Source organism: Phaethon aethereus (genome assembly GCF_964289735.1).
Source record: "Phaethon aethereus genome assembly, chromosome: 10".
Classification (NCBI taxonomy): domain Eukaryota; kingdom Metazoa; phylum Chordata; class Aves; order Phaethontiformes; family Phaethontidae; genus Phaethon; species Phaethon aethereus.
The window spans coordinates 15,059,543-15,086,389 of NC_138586.1; the positions used below are offsets into that span (position 1 = coordinate 15,059,543).

General features: G+C 38.9%; 1 protein-coding gene across 1 annotated transcript in view; it reads right to left on the minus strand.

Moving 5' to 3' along the window:
• Positions 1-821: 821 nt before the first annotated feature.
• KLHL13 (kelch like family member 13) overlaps positions 822-26,847 on the minus strand; it is a gene marked incomplete at its 3' end in the record, with an annotated part of 37,762 nt that continues 11,736 nt past the window's right edge. The window contains 6 exon segments of the mRNA XM_082004099.1: positions 822-1,309; positions 3,291-3,404; positions 11,085-11,880; positions 19,326-19,522; positions 19,770-19,902; positions 22,277-22,418. Coding sequence (XP_081860225.1) covers positions 822-1,309; positions 3,291-3,404; positions 11,085-11,880; positions 19,326-19,522; positions 19,770-19,902; positions 22,277-22,418 — 1,870 coding nt within the window.

Consider the following 26,847-nt stretch of genomic DNA (forward strand, 5'->3'; position numbering starts at 1 on the left):
ATCAGTAGAGGCATACAACAGAATATACAACTGCACTGAATTGCCATTTGTTAATAGTGTGTGCTCCCATGCAAGCGGAAGCCTATTCCTGAAAAAAACTAAATTAAAAAACCCAAACATTTAAAATCTTTTGTTTGAAGCATCACTCAACCGACTCAGGAAAAACACTTGATATTTGTTATAAAAACTCTTGGCCTCTACAAGGTCCGCTTCCTGTATAGTACTAATACTTTAAAATTATTTCATTTCTCCCCTCTGCCTAAGAAACTTCATATGCTCTGAAAGCACCCACAAAGTCAAGTGGGTAAACGGATATGTCAAAAATACTCCGTGAAAAGAGGGAGGTAGCTCAGGCCCCTCGGCAAACTTCTGTCATAGTTCACATTGATGTGGTCTACTACCTCCCTTTGTAATCTGCAGTCACAAATGAAAGGAAAAAGGATTTCAACCATGAAATTTAGTGAAAGAACGTGTTCTATACAAAGTCTTCAAATTTGACTCATTGGGCTTCCAAACGTAAGCTATAAGGTACCTCACACCCAATACAGAACATTAATAACGTACCTAGTTCATACATTTTATGGACAATACCTTCTCATTTGTTAAACATTTGGCTCCGGTGAGTACATCTTTTTTTGTTAACCACTTGACAAACATTCTAGGCCAAACAAACAGCACAAATCATGTCAAAGTCTTTTTTTTTTCCAGTAATTGTACAAAATGCTGTAGGCTAAGCCTAACAGAAGCTACTGAAGAAAAATAACAGACTCCATGATGCAGTTCAAAGGTGTTACTACAACATCATAAGTCAAGGGATGTTTCTAAGGTGCTGAAAGAGGAGATTCTCTAGATGGTGACCCTGTATTGTCCTCCGGTGGGAAAACAGTAAGAGTGCAGGCTCGAATGCCACCAAGTGATTCTGGAAGGTCAAATACTTTATGCCACTCATCTTTTTCTGGATCATATTTCTGAACTATTTCCACCATACACCGATTATTCCAAGAATATCCTCCAACAACATAGATTTTATTTTCAAAGACAGCAACCCCAACATCACTTTGCCCACGTAACATGGCAGCAATTGGAGTCCACTGGTCTAGAGTTGGTGAGTAATATTCACAGCTTAGAACATCATCATAATCACTCGTTCCTCTAAAGTGATTTCCACCAATAACATACAGCTTGTCTCCTACAGTACACATGCAATGCAGACCTCTGACTGTCGTCATCGGAGCTTTCTGAGTCCATTTGTCTGTGTCAGGGTCAAAACACATAAGTTCCTTTTGGAAAGTATCGTGGGTAATTCCCCCTAGAGAAATAAAACACATGTTAGAGTAGTGCTGACCCTAATAAGCAATAAATAGCAGAAACATACATTTTTGTGAATGAATTCAGCCTTCCCTAGAACTTTTTTACATTAGCTGAGATTACTATCACATATGTCATTCACTTTAAAAGACATTATTAAAGTACCTTGTTCCTTTAAATCTGAATATGGAAAGAAGCCATGTCTCATACAGTACTTCTGTAGTACTAGCAGATTAAAAGAACAAAAAATTGTTACCTATGCTTCATTTTGGCAAAATTATTTCTTTGCTTACACTTGTTCAGCTTGCTAGCTTTGTTTCTCACCATCAAGAAAACAGGAATCCATTTCCCTTCCAAATTTTAACACTACACTATTGTGTTTTAAGTGGTCCTATCACCTAGCAGAATTTTCTTCAGAAAACTTTTTTCATCAACTTGAACTGAAGAGACAGGGGACACAGACTTCAAATATTCTTCTATTAATAGATGCCTATGGTGCTCTCTGTATTTACCTTCTCCATGGTTCCCTGCAAAAGCAGTTGGAGAGGCTTCAGGGGAAATCACAGGACAATTTCCCAACAGTGGAGGAAATGTCCAACCTTTCCACAAGGCCACTAGGCAGGTGAGAAAGCAGTCACAACAATTTCAGACACTGTAGGCTTATGAGCTATGGCTTAAGACCATAATGCAACTGTATTTGAGGTGCTAAAAAATATGCAGAGAACACACTGCTACAACCTCCTGCTGGGCTAACCATCCAACACTGAATTATCACGCTTGGATTATTAGCAGAGATGGCATGGTGCCTACAGGAGCTATGCAAGAAAGTACTCAATTCTTTAGTTTAAACACCGAAAAAATACGACTGTCTAGCCCTGGCACTTAATGACAGCCATAGTAGTGGCAGTGCTTGGGAGCCTGTCAGAGAGAAGAGGCTTTAATGGCAGAGGAACCAATCTTCACATTTTCAACCCACGGGAGTATCCGAGAGGACAGGAAGAGGAAAAGAAAAATCTGTGGGAAATACACAGCATCTACATGAAAAAACACAGCATGGAGCATATACATGTGCCACCTGCAGTACAACAAACAAAACAGGAAAAAAGTACAAATAGCAGCACAAAGATTGGAAGCTAGTTTAATGGACTTGCTCACAGGAAAAGAGGCTGTACCTGATGGTAAATTTTAAAACAAATCTCTCCTAGTCTAGTGGCACAAGGCTCCCCGATTCAAAATACCCCGAGGATCAACGTGCTCCAGTGCATCTCCCCACCAGTTCTTCACAGCTAAACAACGTTGTCCCACCTCCTGCCCTGAATTTCAGCTTAGCTGTTAGAGGACATCCCTTAAAATTGCGGTAGGAGAACATACATAGGTCTGTGATCTCTGTAGGGATCACTGACAGACAGACTGAATCTTATTCCAAAACTGAGCCGATATCAGGTTTTCAGAACACCTATTCAGTCCCAGTTTGGAAAAAAATGGAATGAAACGATAAGCTCGGTGACATATAGAACTGAGCATATTACAAATGAAAGACCAGTGAAAGTACAGACATTATTTGTATACTGTAATTAACATGAAAACTTACCCCTTTTCATTAGCTCAGTGAAGGCAGATAGTGTTCTTTTAAGTATTAAAGTTTCCAGTGCTTTCCAAAATGTATAAAACAGGATGTGTTTAACAGTCATTGCTATAGATACATGTGCTGCTGCCACAAAAACCTTTATTCTGACACTGAATAACTGCTTTGGAGTTCAGAGCTGTTGTTTACTATGTAAATGCATAATATTATCTAAAATAATTTTCTCAGACTACAGTATACATGCTATTTGACTGGCTTCATATGAATTTGCATCACTGCTTATACCATGGCAAACCTATTGCAACAAAAGACTAAATTTTATTGTCTCCCACTGAAATAGGAAAAGTTAGATAAGTAATTGTTTCATAAAGATGTTGAGATTGTATGAATTATTTACCTGAAATATACATTAATCCCCCATAAACAGTTCCAGCATGACCATAGTGGGGTTCATTCATTTTTGCGACATAGCTCCATTCATTCATTCTGGGATTGTAACATTCCACAGTGGCTGTTTAAAACAAATGAGAATATACAAATGTTGAAGCTAGCATGGCAGTTTGGGTTTGAGTACAGTCACAGTGGCAGTAATATATTCACAAACAGAGGAAGTATCAATGAGAAACACTGTTCAGCTGAGAAAGTGTCAAGGTAATTATTGAGCATTATGTTGAGAGACAATACAGAAAAACCTCATGCTCTGTCCCAGAGGAACAAAAAGGAGGAAAAAAACCCACTCTTGCATTCTTGCCTTCCACTTGTCTTATTCCCATTCCTGCTTGACAGACAACCTGCCCCAGCTCATCAACCCTGCCAAGGGCACAGCTGTGGGACATCCAAGAAAATGCCAAAAGCTGGATGAATTCAGCTTTTCTATCCCTTCTTCTTGTACAAGTCCCTTCAGTGTCTGCTGTAGAGAGACATGGGATAAACTTAAAATCTATCTCAAAGAGGATCAATACATCTGGCAACCAGGACATTTTTCTCAGACCCATGTCTTCAGCAACATCACACTCATGCAGAAAATCAGATTTTCTTGGTATTTTGCATTGAAATGGTCCCTGTGTCCTTAAAAGGGGGCAGCAACTATTGACTAATTTTCTTTTGTCTTGCAATGTTTTAAGTACTTGCAGAGCAACATACAGCACAGCATATGCAAGTCACCAATTCAACCAGCTTATAAAAGCCAAGCTTTGAAAAAATACAAGATTAAACTTCACTGAATCTTGAACGGAGAGAAGCAGTGCCTGTATCAATACAGAGCTCCATTTATGCAGGGTTTTTTTTGTGAATTCAAATGTTAAAATGATCAAAGGATTTACCAAATCAGAAATTGCAGAGGTTAGTACCAAGCTGAAAAGAAACCCAGAGCCCAGGTATCCTTGCAGAACGCATTTCTGAGAAGGAATCCTCTCTTCTTAGTGGGATGGAAGAGATGCGGGGCTGCAGGAAAAGGGCTATGCAATAAGCACAGAGACTAGAAATATAAAACAGATTTAATAATGAATCTGAGCATGCTGTAGAGATTGGCAGCTTGAATAGTATAATATGACCAGAGGGGCAAAAGATCCTGAAAAACCCTGTAATATAGTGACCTTACGATGCACAAAGCAATTATCAATAATTGTGTTATCTTAAAGACAAATTAAATCTCATTTTCAATAATTAAAATTAAGAATCAGATTCTAATGATTGTTATACAATGCTTAATGTCTGAACAGCGGTGTTTATGAACTATGCGTACAAAATTGAATCTGTATTTGAAAGTGGCATTTTACTTGCTCTAGAACAAGCTTTTTATTCAACCGAGCATAGAAAATCTGAGCCAGCTCTACAGAATCAGCGATGGTGACTTACAGTCCAGGATTATACATCAACTGAAAGAGACAAAAAAATTTAAAAGCCGAGAAACCTGACATTTTAAAGGCAGAAACAAGTTAGTGTTAGTATAAGCCTGCAGAATTAGCAGTACAGTGGGGTTACAGCATTGATGGATAAGGGAAGAGCAACTGACATCATCTACCTGTTCCTGTGCAAAGCATTTGACACTGTCCCACACGACATCCTCATCTCTAAATTGGTGAGACCTGGATTTGACAGATGGACCACTTGGTGAATAAGGAATCGGCTGGATGGTTGCACTCAAAGAGTTGCGGTCAATGGCTCAATGTCCAAGTGGGCACCAGTGATGAGTGGTGTTCCTCAAGGGTCAGTATCGAGACCGACGCTATGCAACATCTTTGTCGTTGACAATGGACAGTGGGATCAAGTGCACGCTCAGCAAGTTTACCAGTGACACCAAGCTGAGTGGTGCAGTCAACACACTGGAGGGAAGGGATGCCATCCAGAGGGACCTTGCTAGGCTTGAGAAGTGGGGCCATGCAAACCTCATGAAGATCAACAAGGCTAAGTGCAAAGTCCTGGACATGGGTCAGGGCAATCCTAAGCACAAATATAGGCTGGGAGAAGAATGGATTGAGAGCAGCCCTGAGGGGAAGGACTTGGAGGTGTTGGTTGATGACAAGCTCAACATGACCCGGCAATGGGCGCTTGCAACCCAGAAAGCCAACCATATCCTGGGCTGCATCAAAAGAATTCTGACTAGCAGGTCAAGAGAGGTGATGCTGCCCCTCTACTCCGCTCTTACAAGACCCCACCTGGAGTACTGCGTTCAGCTCCAGGGCCCCAATATAAGGAGGACACGGACCTGTTGGAGCGAGTCCAGAGGAAGGCCGCAAATATGATCAAAAGGCTGCAGCACCTCTCCTGGGAAGACAGGCTGAGAGAGTTGGGGTTGTTCAGTCTGGAGATGAGAAGGCTCTGGGGAGACCTTATTGTAGCCTTCCAGTACCTGAAGGGGGCCTAGAAGAAAGCCGGAGAGGGACTTCTTACAAGGGCATGTAGTGATAGGACAAGGGGTAGTGGCTTTAAACTGAAAAAGAGTAAATTTAGATTAGACATAAGGAAGAAATTCCTCACTCAGAGTGGTGAGGCACAGGAACAGATTGACCAGAGAAGTTGTGGATGCCCCATCCATGGAAGGATGGAACAAAGGCCAGGCTGGATGGGGCTTTGAGCAACCTGATCCAGTGGAAGGTGTCCCTGCGCATTGGCAGGGGGTTTGGAACTAGATGACCTTTAAGGTCCCTTCCAACCCAAACCATTCTATGATTATATGAAAGTCAGGCTTGATTATTTTTTTTTTACTAAAGTAAAAAAAACTTCTTAAAAAATTTTTATATTTTCCCCATTTGCAGATATTGTATATCCGTCAAGGACTTACACAGGTATAAAGCCAGTGAATGCTGGAGACAGCCTCTTGCCCACATAAAGGTGTAGGTACGAATAATTGATCGCACAAATTACACCTAAAATTAAACCTACCAGTTGTATTTCTGTGTATGGCCGTCTTGACACCACACGCAGTATTTGCCCAGTTCCCAACTAAACCCATGCTCTTTCTTGTATAAATGTATTCATCCATTCCAATATTCTTTTCTAAAAAGGAAAGCTTTCTACTCCGCTCTATTTAGCAACAAGAAGAAAACAAAGATGTGCAGAAATTTCAAGAACAGAGAAAACCAGATTTGACGTGCAAGTAATTATAGCTGTCCCAGTTCTACCCTGACAGCAGACCCTTCCGACCTGCTGTTCACTGCTACGCTGCACCAAAATCATCATTCTACTTGCTTTCACAAAAACAAAGGCGTCCTCTTTCCCACAGTACTTCCACTCTGTTCTGAGGTAAAGAACTTTAATTTCTAATACACTATAAGGACAGGAAGAGCAGAGTATGTGCAAAGCAATTGCAAAGCCAGCGGCAACCAGATTAACATGACATCCAATGCTGGACAACTGTTTATCTCATTCTGCCCTACAGATTGCATTTAAGAGAGAAACCATAGCCAAAAGATTACTTTAGCAAGAGAAGATAAAACGTGTAGAAATCGGTATACATTACTGCCATCGCTATCGCCATGTTGTAAAGACATTAGTTATCTGAGACAGGATGCTGTTGAGTCCAAGATCCCTCACTTTCTGATGTGGCTTCAAAATTCTCTCAAACATCACCAGTAGAACTAACATACTGTTTGACAGTATTTCAGACAAATCATTCCAACTCACATCTACCATGCTCTAAAACAAAGCTAATCACTTCCCAGCTGAAAAACCCCTACTGTTCTGTTCGGTTGTTCTGCGTAGTTGTTTCCCTGTTTCCTTGCAAGCTCATTCCACTTCTCTCTTTTAACAAAATCTCCCTCTGCACTGAAAAGGAAAAAAAAAAATATACAAGATTTCAGCTATTAAAGGTGCTCGTTAATTTAAGAGAGGCATCAGGATGTTCTATACGTCATCTCCAGACAGAGCATCGTTCACAAAATACTTGAAAGAACTGCTACTTTACTGAACCTCAGTATATATTCTATATAGCATGAGACTGATGGATTCATTCTCCCAACAGCATAAATGATTGAAATCAGGCTTTATTTATGTTTCACAGTGGAACTTCTGATCTGTTCACTAACAAAACCCAGGGAAGACAGGCCTCATTTTAAGAGAATTAAGCAATCTCAACAAGACACAAAGCTTTGGCAGTCCCAAGGGATGCTCAGTCTGCACTCATTTCATTGTGCCATCCGCGATGCTATTTGAAGGTCACTATTTTGTAACAGCATGTGATGCTATTTGAGCAGGTCAGAGGGGTCTGATACAGATATTTACCACTTCTCTGTCAGTAGCTTCTAATGTGTCTTGAGTTTTAGTACAGCAGCACTTAGCAACTGTGTGTGATGTCCCAAAACCCAGGATCTTCATTTCGGTATATTATTTCTATAATACAGCTTGCTTCTGGAGAACTCAAAGCTGACTTGGTTAAATTAAGCAAAATCCCTAGCATAGCAAGAAGACACATCAAAATAAGCTCCTATGCAAAAGGTCCTCCAGTTCATGCTTTGGTTTGATACTCACAGTACTACACAGACAGCCCAACTGGGTTATGATGCATATTTTTCTTTTTAGCCTACAATATTTAAAAAAAATATATATTATATAGACTCACAAGGGAAGTTTTTTCATAAATAAGGAGTTGTTTGAATTGAGGGTTAAGCATCATAGAGGGCACCTGGAGAAGAAATGCCTTCCCACTTGGTTGGGCAGCAGGTCAGAAGAACATGTAACTGTCCTGTCCTAGACTAGAAGTTTTCTCTTTCTGTTTTTACTGCAGCATGATGATGAAGGTATCAGTGAATCTGTGGCTTAGTCATAACCCATCACCCCCTAAAGTGCTTAAGAGAAGTCCATATACAAAAATCTCAAACTCCACTCAAGCCTACCAACAGCAGAGCCTGAAGTATCTGGAAAGCACCTAACTGCATAAGTTTTCTAATACAGCTTCTGTCATCATCATCAAGCACCACAACTGAAGTCTTCCAAAAAGAGCTACAAAAATCCACTCATCTGAGAAAACAGTATCCAGTGCTCAAGAGCAGCACTGGGAATTGCCGATGAGCTCTGCTTCATGTGTATCTCTGAACCACACCTGGTTTTCCCTTTGTCTCCTTTTCCACAAAGTCTTGCCTTTTGTACACCCGCCTTCTCCAGGCTGGTCTCCTCCCCGCGCTGGAGTGCTGCTCTCCCTGCCTTCGGGAAGACCATTGCCAGGCGCCTGCTTTGACACTTAAAAAGAACCAACCGGAATTACGCACAGTCCTTCGAGAAGCGGTGCATGCTTCTGCGCAGCCCTAGGTTGTCACAGGGTGGAAAATCTGATTTATAATTTCATAATTCAGTGTGTTTTAAAGATACATTTACCATATGCCGATGCATGTACCACGTACACGCAAATTCACCTGTTTTACCAATGAATCAAGCTTTTCTTAGTGGCATGCGCTGTTAAAACAGTAGCTGTTTATTACTGCTTAAGCACATACTGCTGAGGTAGAAAGTGGTATTTACAAAGTTCTCAGACAATTAAACATTTGAAAACTGTTTTGGGAAGGCCTGATAGAGAATCTCCACAATGCATAATTTCTATTCCAGTGAAAGTCAGGAGAAAAAATAAAGACATTCATTTTAGTAACTTTAATCCTTTGGCCCTTTTCCATAAGTGCTGATCTTCTGGAAAGCTGAATTCAGGTTTTGGGAATTTTTCCTCTTTAGCAACAGATTGAAATTAGTTTGAACCCAAGGGCAACTTCTTTAATACCTGTCCAACACACATTTGACCTTGTCTTCTATGAAAAGCTTAAGAGTTTTTCTCATCTGAAAAGAATGGGAAGTTTAAGCTGGATTTCATCTTTTGGCTGTCAAGGTTTATGAAAGAAACATGAAAATGAAAAGTGACTTGCCTCACAATTAACAAGAAAAGAAATTGAAGCCCCAAATCAAAGCATCGGACAGCTACAATATTTAGAACTTAGAGAGTGCTCTTCCCGCAAAATGATCCAAGGACATTTTTCAGGTCTGTGTGGAAATCGGTGCAGCATTTAATGATATCTTTACAGAGTAATTTTAGACAGGCAATAGATTTCGTATTTTAATTGAAGTTGCAGAAGAGTCGAGGTCAGTAGAATGATACTGCTTGATCTAATTTAAGAAAAACACTGCACTTAAAGCCTGCTGTACACACAGGTTGCACTGGCTTAGTGACAGTATTGGTTCATGTTGCTTTTGTTAGACTTGCAAGTTCTTCACTGACACAAACCTACTCTCTAGAGATGGTACAGTACACAAGGACAGCAATCTGATTATCTGCTATTACTTCATACCATTCGAAAATAGCTCAATAAAGGCCAAGTTTTCTGATACCCAAGATTAAGATCAATAGCTCGTACATTAAGCTTGCTTTTAAAATGTGTTTCCAGGTAGATAAAGCGACGTGTAAGAAAAACGCTGAAAAAAACCTCTGGATCTGCATCAGAAAATAGCTGTCTAGGGAAAAAAACAACATGGGAAACTTTTACGATAACTTCAGAAACAGGAGGCATTTTTAAATGTCTCATTTCAAACATCAGAATGGATTTTAAACTTCTCGCAAAACCAGGCCAGTTTTGTGTAGGGGAAGCAACGTACTATGTTTCCTAAGGAAGTTTGCAGTATTATCATGAAACAAAGTGTATATGTGAATGATTGAGATGCATTAATTAAAAAGCAAATCTTAGCAGCAAGAGATACTGCCACAAAGACTTGACAAGACATGATTAAGTATTGTGCTGAAAGCACCAAAGTAATGAAATGTTGCCTCTGGTTTAGATATAATGTTATGCTAAAATTCCAAGCACAATCACTGTAACATTTCAATTTTAAAGCACAGACAAACATACAATTGAGTGTATGCTCCCAGACTTGACTGCAAATGCTAACCACTACAGCTTTGGAAAATGCAGTGAATTAATATGGGCCATCCTCTACCGACTATTGTTAAATTAAAAGTTACCATGTATTTATTCTTTATTTCCAACCATCTTATTTCCCTGATTTTTTTTTTTTTTGTCAAGTAAAATGAATCATCGTTTGCAAGGGGTGAAAAAAGGAGGCTGCGGGACAGTCATTCTTATAAATAAGTTAACGGTGTAGTCACAAGATCACAATCACAAGCAAAACATTACAGTTTTAGTAATTGAAAAGTCCAGAATGTCAGGAGAGCTGAATCTCACTGATCCGAGTGAAACAAATGCCTCAGTCATTAGGCCACAAAGAAAAAAAAAAAAAAAAAAAAAGCACTTCAAAATGCCTATTCCAGAAAACTTGTGTCTTTTAAAATGCAACCTTCATTCAACAGCGAGTTTCAGTTAGAAGTCACATATCCCTTAAGAGTGAAAAGAGTGTGTTTGGTTTCTCAGCTTAAGTAACCATTTTTCTGTATTCAGTTGCATATTTATATATACACACAAACACTTATACAGGTAGACACACATGCTTACTTCACGTGTGATGATAAAGGTGAAGACATTGGATATTACACATCAATACACAAGATAAACGTATTTGGAATTTTTTTTATGGAAGCCTTTCTAAAATTAACTGCTAATAATATCCTGACAAATTTCTCTACACATTTGCAGTGTTCCTAGGAAGAAGCTGCATGCCAACGACTTCAACCTATTTCCTCTCCCCCCATTCACAGGGCAGCACAGTATTTCAAAGGTCTAGAAAGCAGGGCAAGAAGCCATGCTTCAACAGCAGCACTCACCTAGCTCACCCGCTGCATTTCGACCACCGACTGCATACAAATGTCCTTTGAGGGCACTTAGGTGGAAGAAGGTGCGCTTCTCATTCAAAGATGCGACTTGCATCCACTTGTTGTAGCGAGGATCAAACCTAAAGACAGTGTCAACTGCCGTCTTTCCTTTCGTGTCGTAATTGCTCTGGCCCCCGACTACGTAAAGAAAGTTTCCGATCACGGCGATGCCGTGCTGGTACCTTGGTGCATCCATGGGAGCTAAGGATTTCCATTCGTGGGCCTTTTCGTCATACATCCGTAACTCCTTGCTGACGACCAGCTGCTGCCTCAGCACTCCCCCCAACGTCACCAAGTGAGTACTGTCCGACCGAATGGCAGTTCTCTCCGACTGCATAACCGGTTGCATGTATGGCATCATTTGGTAATTGCTGGCTTCCAAAAGCAAGTTTACACAGGTATTGTCAGTTCTCATGAAGTCCACCGTTTGAACATAGTTAATAAGATCCTGGGGCGTCATTAGTGGAAACCTGATGTTCTTCATTAGTTTTGCGGCGTACTCCATCCGAGGCTCCTCATACCGTAGCCAGCGACAAGCCGCCTTGAAGAGTTCAAGTTCAGTGCAGTGCTTAAGGCTATTACTTGAAAGCACAAAGGCAAGACGTTCAAAGGGGAGTTTCACAAATTCACCAGTACTTAATAATGCAGGGAAGTTCTTCAGGATGAAATTATTAACATATTTATCCACTTCTGTGAGATTGTATGTGTTGGCAATTCGCCCAACCTCAACGCAGTTTTCCAACGAAACCTATTAAGTAAACAGAAAGAGGAATCAAAACACTTTCTTAATTTGGTGTCTAAATGATAATGTAGAATTTAACGAATACTATAGAAGCAGCAAAATTTCATCATTTCGCAATGCTCAAGGTGATTTACACATGAGCAAATAAATATTCAATGCGATGTATATATTCATGTCTGCAAGGGGAGACCCAACGTAGTCCTTATTTTGAAGAAAGAAATGAGATAAAGTAACAAGCAGATGGCATATATTAATTATGTCAAATACATTATACAATGATGATACATAGCAATTATACAGCACTTAATCTTTGAAAAGCTCTGCAAACATCTTTGTAAGAAAGAAATGTGGAAAGTAGAGTTAAGGAAGAGGTGACAGCCCAAGGTTAGAGAGAATAATGCAAAAGTAGTTCTCGCCATTAAACATCTTCTAACATTATAAAAATTGTATTGTCATAATGCAGCCAAAGAGAATGGCCCAGCTACCTTGACAATGCCACATATTTCGGACAACTTATTTACAGTGTTCAATCCCATAATACATTCCTTAGAAACGAACAAAATTGGATCTTTAGTAAATCAAGGTGATGCTCTTACAGAATATGTTCACAATTAGATACACGTCATTGTCAAAAATAAGACAAAGGTAGTGATTTTTTTTGTTTCTTTTTGGTCATTTTTTGGTTTTGTTTTTAATAATGAATCTTGGAGGATTTCTCCTAGAAATACCCAGCACCTGAAATGCTTTCTCAGTATGGATCGTACCCTAATTTAATTCAATACTTGAGTGACCATATCTTGGTAACCACATCTTTTACATTGTTGCTGCATCTACCTTTCTTACCTCTTCAGCTCCTACATTTCTGAGGTCACCTGGGATCCAAGGCAGAGGGAGGAAGAAAGATGGGAGGGACGGGACATAACTTAAAGCGGGTCTCCAGTGAACCCAGCCAATTCATTTCAGCAAGCGCTACGGTACATATGCAAAGCAAGTCAATTTTCAGACACTTCTTGCTGAGAATCACAGCTTTTTTGCATTCAATCCCTGTTCTAACGCAAGCTTCATTTACACACACGTTCTAGTCTCTGGGCATGTCAGTCCTACTCAATGTCGACAATTTCCACAACTTTGTGATTCTCATTATATTTGTGATGCCAAAAAAATTTAAGCTTCCGAATCTCATGGTTATTTTTTAAAAGATTATAAAGATTGAGGACTATGACCTGATTGCAGCCTAAGAATTCAAAAACCTTCAAATGACCTTCTGACCATGACAGAGATCACAAGATTTTAATACTGTATAACTCAGTCTGATCATTGCTCTTTAATACTAGGCAATTCAAAAGTCAAATGACTATGGGAATAGGGGATTTTAATTCACTAGAAACTGATACAACTGGTCCTAGAGTTAAGACCTGCAGTCATCAGACGTCTTCATTCACACATCCTGAAATGCCTCCATACAGTCAAAGGTTCCAAATCTTATTCTTTATCTGCAGGAACACTAATCCTGTAATCAGGTCCTATCTATATGATGAATGTGTGGCACAGACTGTCAAGAGTTCTATCATTAAAATATCTGTGCAATATATACATGGAAATTATTTTTGTATTACAAGAAAGACCATACTGTTTATATCAAAATATAATTACATCAGCTAGAAATGACCTATAAAACATTCTCTGATGCGTAAGAAACATTTTTTCTTCTTTTGATTAGTTTGATACTGACTCACAACCTCTGCACTTTTCCTTTTCGGGTTTTTAATTTACATAAATTATTTGCATAATGGCAGTAATAGCATACCTTAAGTTACGTAAATGAAACGGGACATTCTTCCTTCTAAAATTTCTTTCAAGCTGTACAATAAAAATAAAGCAATGGAAAAATCACCCCCAAAACAGCTGACTTACAGTACGCCACAAATCTTAACTCTTGCTATACAGTATTTTGTATTTTGAAACTACTCTGGAATACATTTACTGGCATCAAACTACAGAGATGCAGCAATTTCTCCATATCAAAGTAAGCAGACAAAGATATTACTGCATCCAGAAAAGGCGTGCTTGAAGTCAAAATATCAGAGCAAAAAAGGTACAGATTACGTCCCATCTGTACATGGTGTTCAGGTTGCAATTAAATATTTAGACCTACTGCAGAATGCAGCCCAGTTATCAAGTTCCCAGCATACATCCAGCTGGGATGTATGGTACACTGTAAATCTATGCAATTGAATATATTCCTGGAATACTTAGATTTGAGAAATTTATTGACACATTACACATTGTTAATGACTGATGAACATGACATCAACAGTTTCCAGTCACCCCCTAATTCTTGGAAAATCTACCTTATAACTGCCTTAATTAATCCACTGGCATTGTACTTCACTCGGGGTTTTATTTCATACTATGATTGCAACTACTCCCCATTATGCTTATGAAACTGTGCACTTTGTTTGGCTTACTAACAAATTCCAACACTCATCTCAAATCAGAGTGCCACATTAAATACTTTCTTAAGTGTTACTTTCTTTGCCAAAGGTACTATTACCAAATTTATTGTGCTCTAAGATAACAATCAATGTACCAGGCTAAATTATATTGCAAAGATTTCACAGTCATAAAAATATATACCCTAGAGATTCTTCAGTCCTGAGCCAAAAAATAATACTCCCAACAGAATGAAACGCAATAGTTACTTCTACTTAAATATTCAAAATAGGATGGCATTGAAGTACAATAATGCTATTTAAATGCCTAAGTACTCAAGTTACTCAAGTGTTGATTTTCAGAAAAACAGTTTGACTTATGCTATGGTACTTATGAGAGGTGTAGAAACCGTTCTCTGTGGAAGTCAGTCAATCAGGAGCTCATCAACAGAAGGAACTGTTACTTCTGGAAATCCCACTGAAGTGAATGGGAGGAATGGAAATATCAGACAAAAATATAAGACTGATTGTACAGTGAATCCAGTAATTAGTAAAGATACTCATGCAGAGCCAGCTAAAAGCCATAACTGGACAAATAGCTAAGCAGCTTCATACGAAGTCAAGAATTTTAGATAAACACTGTTTTACTTGGGCTTTGACTACCGCGCAGAGCTGCTCATTCATATTGACCCTTACAAAGCAGAAGTAAAAGTTCCAGAAAATACTAAAAAGCTTTTAAAGAAAATAAACGTCAAGCACAGCACAATGTTGTTATAACCTGAAAAACCAAACGCAAAAGCTAAAGTACTTTCTCAAGAAAGCAGATGATTTAATTCTTTGAAATTCTGAAGCAATCACCCAAGCTCTGGTAAAGAAAACTTGACTGACTATGAAACACTACAAAACGGGACACAGAGCAAAATGATTGCAAGTGTAAGAACCCTGGAGAACAACTCAGGAAAAGTAACACGCACAGAAAATCAAGTCCTCAAGCCCAGTACCACGAAGTATTTAGGCATCTTTTTGTTTCAATGACTGTTAGACACTGAAGTACTTAATATGGTGTTTCAAAGGGTCTAAGTTTAAAAGAGCTTACATTCCCCTGAAATCCTTGATTCTTCTGTGGGTTCCCATATACAGAAGTCCAAAAAAACCAGCACAGAGATTTGACAACCTCGGAAAACAGAATCAATCTGTTAGATTGATTAACCCCCACGTTAGACAAGGTGGATTTCTGGCGGCTGGCAGAGCTGGGCCCAGTGTTAGAAGCCACGCTCCCACAAAACAGGGACCATCTTGTTTCATCCTCAGTTAACAAAATTCTTGTGACAAGACAGACTTCCAAATATTGAGACCTCAATATTTGACAATTTGCTAGTTGTTACAAAAATGTAGAGCACAGCATTACAGAAGGAATAAAACTTTCTTATGTAGCTATATGAAATGTACAGCCAAGACATTAATTTTCAGTGTTTTGGAATGTTTTCTTTAATTACTGTGTAATGTCCCTTTCCCCATTACACTGATTTTCCCCTGAGTGCTGTGATTTACATGGATAGGTTTCTCATTTTTCTCCATTTTGTACACTGCTGCAACTTTTGCAAGAACATTATTGGGTGTTCTCTAGCACTCACTACTCTGAAAACATTTCCATGGCATTTTTATTAATTTTAGTTACATTATGGCTCATTTAGATGTGAACCTGGGAGTAGTCCTCGTCTATCATAGAGCTTTAAATATTTAAAAATAATACTAAAGCTGAAAACGTCTTAGGAAGTATTTCAGTGTTTCTCTGGAAGCCTGTTCAGCTGCAGAGCAAAGATTATCAGAGCAATAGGCTACTTGACAGGAGGCTTATAAATGCAGAACAAATAAAAGACCATTTACAAGTCAGCTGCAACACATACCATTCTTTGAAGGTCTCTTTTTTTTTTTTACACTAATTAAGCTGTTACCTTAAGCTTTTGGTTTTTTTGTAAATCTTTCCAACACTCTTATGAAGTAGCACAGTGACATTATGCTTTAAATAAATTGACTTCTATAATCTCTTTAATAATGGACTCCCCAGACAATTTAAAAACAGTTAAGTATTTGTCTGGGAATGGTTACATCAGCTCTCGGATGCTGCTCTGAGCTAATTTCAGTAGAAATAAACTCAAGACTTGCTCAGAGAACTTATTTAAACCACAAAAATGCCACCTTAAGGATGGAGCAAAACTAGTATAATCTCTACAGCTAAGATACGGTAATTAAAAAAAGCAAAACCCACCAAGTTTTCTCACCAACTCTTATTCCTGTTCAAACAAATTCCAAAGAAAGCTCCTTCAAAAATTCTTTATACAAGGGTGCTGAGAACATAACAGCACAAACTTCGTTTTGTCTGTTCTCTACAGTTATAAAATGAATGAGATGACGTCCCCTTAGACATCAATATAAAGGAAAATATTTGAGAGAATCAATAAAATTAAGAGAATGAATAAAGTCTTCCTGATTCTGAACCTCACCCCTTTCAAAACGTGGTATCAAACAAGACATTTCTTACTGGAGCCAAAACAGTGACTGAGTCAACATCATAAATGAAGGAACCTTTAGAAAACAAGCATTTCAAACAATGAAAAAATTCTTCCAAATAATACGATTTAAGATGAAAGAAGCTTTTTCCCTAAGAAAGCAAAATGAACAAGCAGCTGCTCTACCCCAGAAAGGGGACAGGGCAACACGGTGACCCTCCCCAAAGGGACCCCGCACCAAATCGCCGGTTCAAAGGGACACCAAAGGCAACGTCAACCTGGAGAGGCAGACTGCATCATTTAGGAAGGTAAAAAAACCTGAGCAACATAAAATAGATGGTGTAGGATTTCAGAATATTAAGATTAATGAAATATTATCACAACATTCTCAGAGAACTGGCCAATTGGAAACTATGCCAAAACTAAAAGCAAAACAGTAGCATTATAGAGCCTAAATGCCTCTAACACTTTCCTTATGAAACAGATTGCTGTTATTAGCAGCTTGGAGTCCTCTCGTTTGCATAAATCCCGGTACATGTCTTCATTAGGGAGGGCACGTTTCTGAGCTGGTACCCTGAGAAGCAAGGGGAATACCTGCTTCTTTATTTCTCATTACAGACTATCAGAAATCTGAATTCCAAATAGTATTAGAATTCATGTGGAACACACCAGTTTCCCTATTACAGGTAAGGTTAGATTTCTAGTAAGGTATATAAGCAATTAACATTAACATCAGAAAACCTCCAGGAAACATTCAAAATAATGCCGAAGTGTCTCTCCAGGCAGAACTGCTTTGACAGCACAGCTCTTACAGCGCTCTCATTCGGCAGCCCCACAAAGTAGGTGTTCTTTATTGTCGGCAGGAAAAAGAGTTATATTAATGTAAGACAGCAGGCAAAGAACTGGGAAAGGTATTGAAGCATCATATATTGCCATTGCTTATATACTGTGTTTAAGTTACAAAACAGGTAACTGCACCCATATTCTGGGATTGCACTGTTTTAACTACAGAAATAAAGTGAATGTAACTGAAGCATACAAAATGTGTGCCCTAAGTTGACTGTAACGCAAGAATAAGCGCAGTCATGCAGCGAGACCCTGCAACCTCCCATACCTGAGATTTAAGAAGTAAAGGATGTTCAAAAAATAAAACCTCTGAAAAGCAAGCCAAGCTGATCAAATGTGTATGTGAGCTATTCTTAAGAAACAACAAGATTAAACAGAGAAGTATAAATCCAATGCTTTTAACAAGAGGTTGGAGACAGATAGGAGTGTTTTCACGTCGCATCTCTTTCCTTACATGCCTTTTCCCACACATGAAGACAGAACCCAGGAAAAAGCTTACATGAGAAGCCGGTTACCACTTAACAAGCCGAATCTTTAACAGCGCTCTCACTTTTGCAAAAACAAAAGTTTGTTTTTAAATACAGAGAAAACTACAAAACTGTTTGACATTCAACTCAAAAGGAGCACGGCGTTCTTCTCCAAAGCACAGCCTCAAAACAAAACAGAACACCAACTCTGAGAGAGGAAGCGAAGGAGGAGGAAAAAAGGTTGTCAAAGTTCCCCTGTCCCCAAGAGCGGGTTTAGGACCCGAGATTTTAATCTCTATAATAAATAAATAAAAGCAGCAGAACAAGTCTAAACAGTAGACAGACTAATGCACTGGAACTACAGTACACTGCTTTGCAGGGCAAATTTTATTTGTTCCAACTGCACAAAAGCAACTGTGCTACAAGCTGCCCAAGTATTATTTTTTTAACTAGCCATTACTGGTAGAAAAGGAAGGGGCTGCTACTTTGGGGGCTGTCCCCTGCTTACAAAAGCACTTATTTTGGCAATTGTGAAAACAGTATTTCCCAGTAGGCATTCAAAGCCATTCTTAGTTCTAGCAAAATATGGCAATCAACATAAAATCCTTGTAGCTACTTTTCTCATATGACCAACATTTCTGTAACATCCCTACTAGAAATCCCTTTAGAGGATATATTATTCTAAAGGACTGTGACCAAGTTCACTGGTTTGCAAAGAAGATGTAATGGTCTCCGCGATGATCCCTACAATTGTGGAATTCATTCCTCCAAACAAAAAGGTTTCAGGAAAGTATATTAACAGACAGCAACAGCAGCTCGCTGTTCTATTTTTTTGTTTTCAGTTTAACTCACCAAGTTGCTTTCTTATGGAAGGATATAGAGTGGGAGGGCATGAACTAAGAAATCCCGTAAGGAATCTGGGAACTATGATTATCATCGCTGCTATCATTACTGCAATATGCTTAGGAATTAGAAGTATTTTAATGTGGTATAACATTTATATCGAACTCACACTGTACCTAACTCTCAGAAGAAAAACACAAAGCAAACTTGTTCTCTGTGAATCCAAATTAGGAATAATGGCAAATTTTAGACTTAACTTTGACTATTACATAGTCATTGTTGTTATTAAAAAAAGAAAAAACAACAAAAAAGGCCTTAACCATTGTAAATGTGAAACAAGCAGTATGACTTACCCCAGAGATAAGAAACACTTTACAGAAGTCCAAAACAGGTAAAATCTGCAAAAAACTGGCAGCTTCCAGAGTGTCCTGAAGGTTGTCCATGTTAAGAGACAGTTTTGCAGTATAAATGAAATCAATGATCTTCTTTAGGCCTATTTTGTTCACACCATGAAGCTTAATGCACATTAAATCCTGTTCCTTCATTCCTCCTGAAAAAGACACGTAGGTAAGTTTATATGATCATTTTGATAGGGTTGAAATAATTGCCCAAACTTACAAAATTAAAATATAATTTTAAAGTTGAATTGTAAAACCCATATGCAGCAGTAGAGAGAGTACAACTAGAGTTGTTTGCAGTCCTGGGCCGATTCTCACACAACACCAAACATGTGTCTGAGTACCCAAACAACAGCAATTTGGCAATAGCAGAAGGCATTATTTTAACAAAAACACCACCTGTGAACATAGCCTTGAAGTAATCACTCGCAGAAGCCATCATTGCTCTGTGAACGGGAAACACTTCGTCACCATCGCCTGGCACAAGCGTCACATCACAGAGCAAACCTTCCACTCGCAGCTGGTCGAAACCCTGCAAGAAGAGCATAATGCGAAGCGTCCATTTGATCTGGGAGGAGAGCAGGAGCCTCTTGCCTTTCCCTTAGGTAAATACTTACTTTTATGTACGCATGTACTGTAGTTCCAAAAAAATCACTAATAAATAATTTGTCATCTTATAACCATGAGCGCTAATATATTCAATGATAATTACTCATTGGAAAACAAGCAGAATAATTATTTTCCAGAAATGGCTGAAGAATGCAAAGTACACTGGGCCTTAGAAAGTAGCTTTATTCCGCAAACGAAGTTATTTTCGGAAAGGAGTTTGTTTTGTAAACTTGCACTCCGGCAGTTGTTTCAGGTGGGGACTGATATCTTTTTTGGACCTACCCTTTCTGGACACATATGCATTCTAGATATATTCCTGTTCCACACAGGTTTAAGTGCTTTGCAACCTAAGAGGCTGCAAAATACTAGGGCCTGAAAGTAAAGCTGTCGCCCGGTTCCATGATTACCAAATTTATTACTGAAGTTTACGTGGCAAAAACTCCAACATAAGCTCACATTACATCTGATCTTTTCTGAATTACTTGTAACGGCTAAATGTAATAAAAAAGAAAGTAATCTACAACAGCACCCTCGAGTAAGATTTTCCTCTAAAGATACGCCCAGTTGGAGGATGGGTGGAATTCTCACCTCCTTCATGTACTACAGAACAGAAGATCAAACATAAAACAATTTCCTTCAACCCAGCATGTCTGATGTTTTTCTAGTACTAACATGAATGTAAATATTGTCTTTATAGATTTAACACTTTGAGAAGTCTTGGCATCTGCCTGCACGGTCTAAAATTTAAGACATCTTAAAGCAAAGTTGTATTTTTAAAACCGCAAAGGTAAGTAGAAATTAACATTCAAATTTGTCAGACAGAAAAGAAGAGAGTGAAAATGAAAAAATGAGTTGTTAGCTCCAATATATCAGAAGCCAACCAGAGGATTACATAAAACTAATGTATTTCCATGACTCAGATTACTTGCCTGTAGTTCCTACAAACAACGCTTTGTAACTACCTCATTTGCTTAAATTTTGAAGAAAAAAATGGAACGAGGAAATAAGCTCTGAACACTTTGCCTAGTGTTCAAACACGGGACAGCTATGCGCAGACGTCCAAGCCTTAGAAACTAAAACAAAAGAATCACTGGCTTCTCTGCATTAAAAAACAGAGTCACATTTTTGTCCCAAAACTTAGGGAATCTATTTAGGCAACAAGTTGAAAAAAATAAGTGGCAAAGTCATCCGCACTCCTGAGCGACTGCCCTGGAAAGCAGCAAGGGCTACGCAAGCGGTAAGCTTGGCTCTGCATGGCACGTAACAGCCCCGGCAGAAACGAGAAGATAAAATGACTTTACTTTTAAATTCTTCAAGCTTCAGAGGGGATAACATTTTTACCCGTTAGCAGAGCGTTCTGCCATATGGTTAGTGCCAGGCGGCCAGACCCAGCTCGGGGCGTTACGCCAAAGTTGGTGGGGATCTGCCATCCGAGGGACGCGATGGAGCACGGAGCTCTCCCCACCGCATCCCTACGGCGGCTTTCGCACAGGAGATGGCACAAGTGCCTGACGTAATTACATTGCCCCTCACTACAAGAAGGACGCTGAGGTGCTGGAGCAGAGAAGGGCAACGAAGCTGGTGAGGGGTCTGGAGCACAAGTCTTATGAGGAGCGGCTGAGGGAACTGGGGTTGTTCAGTCTGGAGAAGAGGAGGCTGAGGGGAGACCTTATCGCTCTCTACAACTACCTGAAAGGGGGTTGCAGTGAGGTGGGTGTGGGTCTCTTCTCCCAAGTAACCAGCAATAGGACAAGAGGAAATGGCCTCAAGTTGCACCAGGGGAGGTTTAGATTGGATATTAGGAAAAATTCTTCACCGAGAGAGTGGTCAGGTATTGGAACAGGCTGCCCAGGGAGGTGGTGGAGTTGCCATCTCTGGAAGTGTTCAAAAAACGTGTGGATGTGGTGCTTCAGGACATGGTTTAGGGGACACTGTGGCGCTGGATTAATGGTTGGACTTGATGATCTTGAAGGTCCTTTCCAACCTTAGTGATTCTGTGACTGTATTCAAGCGAGCTTCTCCGATACAGCCATCACTCCATAGTTTAAAAGGAATTACAACCCAAGGAAAAGGCCAGAGTTTTTTTCCAAGCTGTTGCTAAAAGTCGAACCTTTAACTCACGGGAAAAGTTACAAGCCACATTTGCTTGTTGGCATCGTCAGCACAGCACACTAACATGCATTTTTTGAGGTTTTTTAGGAATTACTAGTCTGACAAAGTCTCTTGAGTGGAGGCATTGTTCAAAGCAGCCAAAATTCTCAGTACAGATCAATATTAACACAAGAATATTTAATTACCTGTAATACCACAGAACTGTGAGTATTGCTGGTGAAAAATCTTGTGGTCCCTGTCTTAGAAGACTGCAGATGGGCAGAGATGCCCATATCGCTGCTACCAAGAGATACTTTCATATGAGGATCCTCCTCTTCCACCAGAGATCTAAGAAGATTAGAACAAAGAAACCTTAAGACCAAACTCATTTGCATTCAGCGCTCTTGTGTATTAAAACCAGTCTTCTGGGATGAAACGTAACCGCACAGAGGCTAAAGATCACAGATCGGGAGGCAACAGAATCAGTCCTTAGGGGTCCCCTTCAGCTCATCTAAGAAAGTGAAGCCTTAACAGTCTCTCAAATGGCATAGCACCAAAAACTTAGTTTTCGGCTAATAAATTTTTCCTTTCCTTCCATCCCCACCTCCCTGATTAAGACACCTGCACACTATTTTATTTCTCTGTGTGCTTCCAGTATTGTAGGATGCTTGCAGGGGTTTCATCCAGTTTTCAAAATCAAGTACTTTAGCAGATTGCCAAGGAAAAGGCTGAAACTAAGTGTAATATTAAAGTTCAGTAATTTCATTCTTATGGCTTGCACTGTCTTGCTCAAGTATGAACTTAACAGAATATACACGTAGCGGAGTTTCAAGCCATAACTTTAAGCTACCTCTAGAAACACGCAACTAGAACTCCCTTAGGACACGATATCCAGTATTTTGCTACTGCAGGCAACCATTTCGTAATTTCAATTTAAGATTAGTTAAGTTTGAAGTTAATACTTATGTTTTTTATTCCAAGCAATTACTGTCCAAATCTAGATAGGAAGGGCTAATTTTAGGTAGAACTGTTAAAGAATTACTGCACTATTATTAGCCTTCAGTTTTTAATCTTGAGATGTAAATTAGGTTTACATAAAGGGATATGCATATGAGATTCTAACTACCCTAACCTATAATTATTATAAAATGTAAATAAATTTAGTCTCCAGAAATATTAACAATAACTAGTTCCTGTAATTTCTGTGATCTAATGTACTACCTATTAGCATGCATAGCGGTATAATGCATATATACACAATATTCATTAGCAAACATAAGCTGTTAATTCACAGATGAGGGCATCTTCATCATTAATAAAGACTGCATATTTCAAAAAAAGATTCATAGCAGTTCGACATAATTGCTGCAAATCTCAGATACAAAAAGTTTCCCAAATTTTAAACATGCATGTGAAAACATTGGCTTCCAAGCTAGTTTCAGAAATTACTTTAAGTAAGTGACAAGAATGTGCTTAAACTCCCTCCCCAAGTTGTGACTGCAATCACTATATAAGGGCAAATTTTGAATTTGCGGATGAAAAATTATTTTCAGAATTAAAAAAAGTTTTGTTTCTTTTTTTAAAAAAATATTTACCCCCACCTCCTTTGGGTATATAGACTATGTAGAGCAGTTTCTGAAACTCACACGTTACCCTGACAGCACTGAGGTGCTTTGTTCAAACCCCTGGGTACATAAGGTCAGCTACGAAAACACATTCAAAACAAATTTACCATTCAACAGTGTACATGGCTTTGAAACAGCGAGATTTTATGCACACAGACATAACAGAGTGTACGAACAAGGGTACATCTAAATAGCTCTGACTTCTAGTGTAGCAAGCCAATACTCGGGCATCTGAAAAAAAATAATAAATGTGGATGTACTGCAGCATGCAAGAATTGTGTCATTTTTGAAACAGAATTATCTCTATTTTATAAAACAAATGCAGAGTGTATTTAAATAAAAGTTTTACAGGGTATACCTTCAAAAAGTGCTTTCCAAACTATCTTTGGCATCCAAATGCTACAAAACGATGTAACAGCAGCAAAGCAATTGCCAGCTCATGAGCCAAAATATTTTTGTTCGCTTTGTTCTAGAGTGTTTGGGGATTGTTTTTTGTAGTTTTTTGTTTCTTTTAGTTTTCATACAGTCACATGAAGGAAAGAGTCCAACATAAATTCAAAGGACACCCAGTCTCTAAATTTGTACCTGTTCTTCTAAGAAGAAATATAAAATAATAGGAGGACACTGGGAAGCATGGGTGGGAAGGAACCGCAGATTCAACTAGCATGAATCTGACTATTTGCTCTTGAAATGTCTTCCTGAAATGTCAGATCAGATAGCCACTATATCAAGCAGCTTTTAAAATATTTTTTCTAAACTCAATAGAAAATAGATGTAGACATCAGTTAAATCACTAGGAAAAGAAACGTACCAGTAAACCCATTTTCTTGGCTGTTTGGAGTTGGATTTTTACCACGTTTGCCACATAAACCATGCTACTTTATTTCCCGACAGCCAGCATAATTTTAAGTTTTACAAATGAAGGCAAAGACCTTAACCACGATCCGTTTAGTCCACAAATAGCAGTAATAACAGAAACATTTTTCCGAACAGGCCACATTACGTATAACTTCCCAAGCTTTGCCCTGAGAGGTCCCCTATAGCGCAAGATGCCTTGTTACTACTGCACAGCCAGAGAGGATACAATAGATTTCAAAATACCTGCAGTACTTAAAAGTACACCAAAAATAAAATAAATAAATAAAATAAATAAATAAATACTTAAAAAACACGCCAGGTCTGGCTCTAAGCAGTTATTTCTACCTGACTTTCAGTACATAATGGGCAGTTTTCCAAGACCTGCATCACACCTACAAGCTCAGCAGCTCACAACTTGATGCTCTTCTGCAGGAGAGATTTTCACTATTTCTCTTCCCCCTTCGCTGTTGTGCATGTGCAGGAACTTGTGTATGCCAATTAGACATTAAAAATTGCAAACTTCCACATTACAAAAATCCACCAGAATATAAATGCTACCGTTCCAGCCTCAAACATTAACTTGGCTGCGTATGACTCCACAAGAATAAACTTATTTAAAGATAGCCACATTATAATTATTCCTATACTGGTTTTTGCTTTATATGTAAACAGCTACGATAAATTTTAAAAATTGTGGTGGTTTGTTTTGTTTAAATACAGCACCTTTTTTTACCTACAGCTGAACCGTGTAGGAAGGCAGAGTACCTCTCCCGTCGTGCCGAACGCGACGTTCAGGAGCTGGTTTCGGCAGGAGTTAGACCCCAAGTCAGCAGTGAGACCTGACGAAAGCGCGTCGACCCCCTGAATCCCCCAGAAACGTGACGTTCACTGAGGGGGAAAGAGCACTCCCACAGAGACCAGAAATTATGAGCCTGCCATTGGTTTTGTACTGATTTCAGCATTTCTCTTAATGCAACGAGAGAAACCCACCTTTGTAAGACAAAGCGAAAACGCAACAGCTCTCGCGCTGTGTTGATACCAATACACAAAGAAACAGCAAACCCCAAGCACTATGTCCTATACGACGAGAATAATTTCAAACTGTCCTGCAAAGAAATTTTAAACTATTCAGAATATAACTTCTGCCCGGGAGGCTCTAAAATGAATATCCAGAAACAACTCTGCCATTCACACCCAGAGCAGACGGGTAACGCGCTTTATATCCAGCCGTATTTCTAAGAAAAAGACAGTAAGTACATCTGTCTTGTTTGGACACTTACCAAAGGCGTTATTTACATTCATTAACATAGGTCTGCTAAACACTATAATTAATTAGATAATAATGAATGTAAACATATAGATTTTTTTTTACTTTATTGTAAGTCTAGTATATCACAATTAAGCATACCACCAGAGAAGAAAGCTAATTCATTTTCCAATTAATTTTACTGTTCTGATCAATAGAAGTCATTAAACAAGAAGTGCAGCAGTAGCATTTTTAACCAGGGCTTAACAAAAAAAAAAGTTGGAGGAGACAGCTAAAACTACAATGGCATGTAGCGATAAGTCACAATAAGTTGCTCAAATGTGGATATTAACACCGCTTTCAATGCATACGCTTGGTCCGGAGAGGGTTGAAGACTACAGTGTTAAGAACAAGGGAATGTTGGAGTTGAACGTGAGATGAATATCCACATCGCAACAGCAAGGCGGAGGAGCTGCCTGACTCTCTCTGCCGCCTCTGGGAAGCAGTGGCTCCGAGTTCGGAAAAAGGCACTGGAGGTTAATCAGTTGCTATCACAGAATAAGCTGTCAGTCAGAATTTCCTTTCTAACCTTATTTTGATTCTTTCAAGTACAGCATAGTTTTTTCCTAGCTGCTATAATGTGCTTTTTTCACGACTCCAAGTTAAAATTCCAAGTACTTCCAACTGGTATTTCGTAGCGATGAAATATGGATTGTACATTATATGGGTATTAATTACGTATCTTAATTTCCTAACTTCCTGTCAATTTTGAAGGAAGGTAGCTTTGCTTTTTAGCATTAAAAGATGTAAAACTAAGTTCTCTTTCTGTAGATGATTGCCCACTGATTCACTTTCATTTATTTCTCGCTAAAGATATTATTTTTAATCTTGTTCATCTACTAAAAGGTACCTGAACACCCTCTTTAACAATCCATGCAATTAGCAATTACTTTAGAACTAGAAAGACGACCGTAAACCAAATGTTGCACTATGAAAAAAAAATACTACAATAGTTCAAGAGTCTTGCCAAGCTAATGTGTAGAAGCTA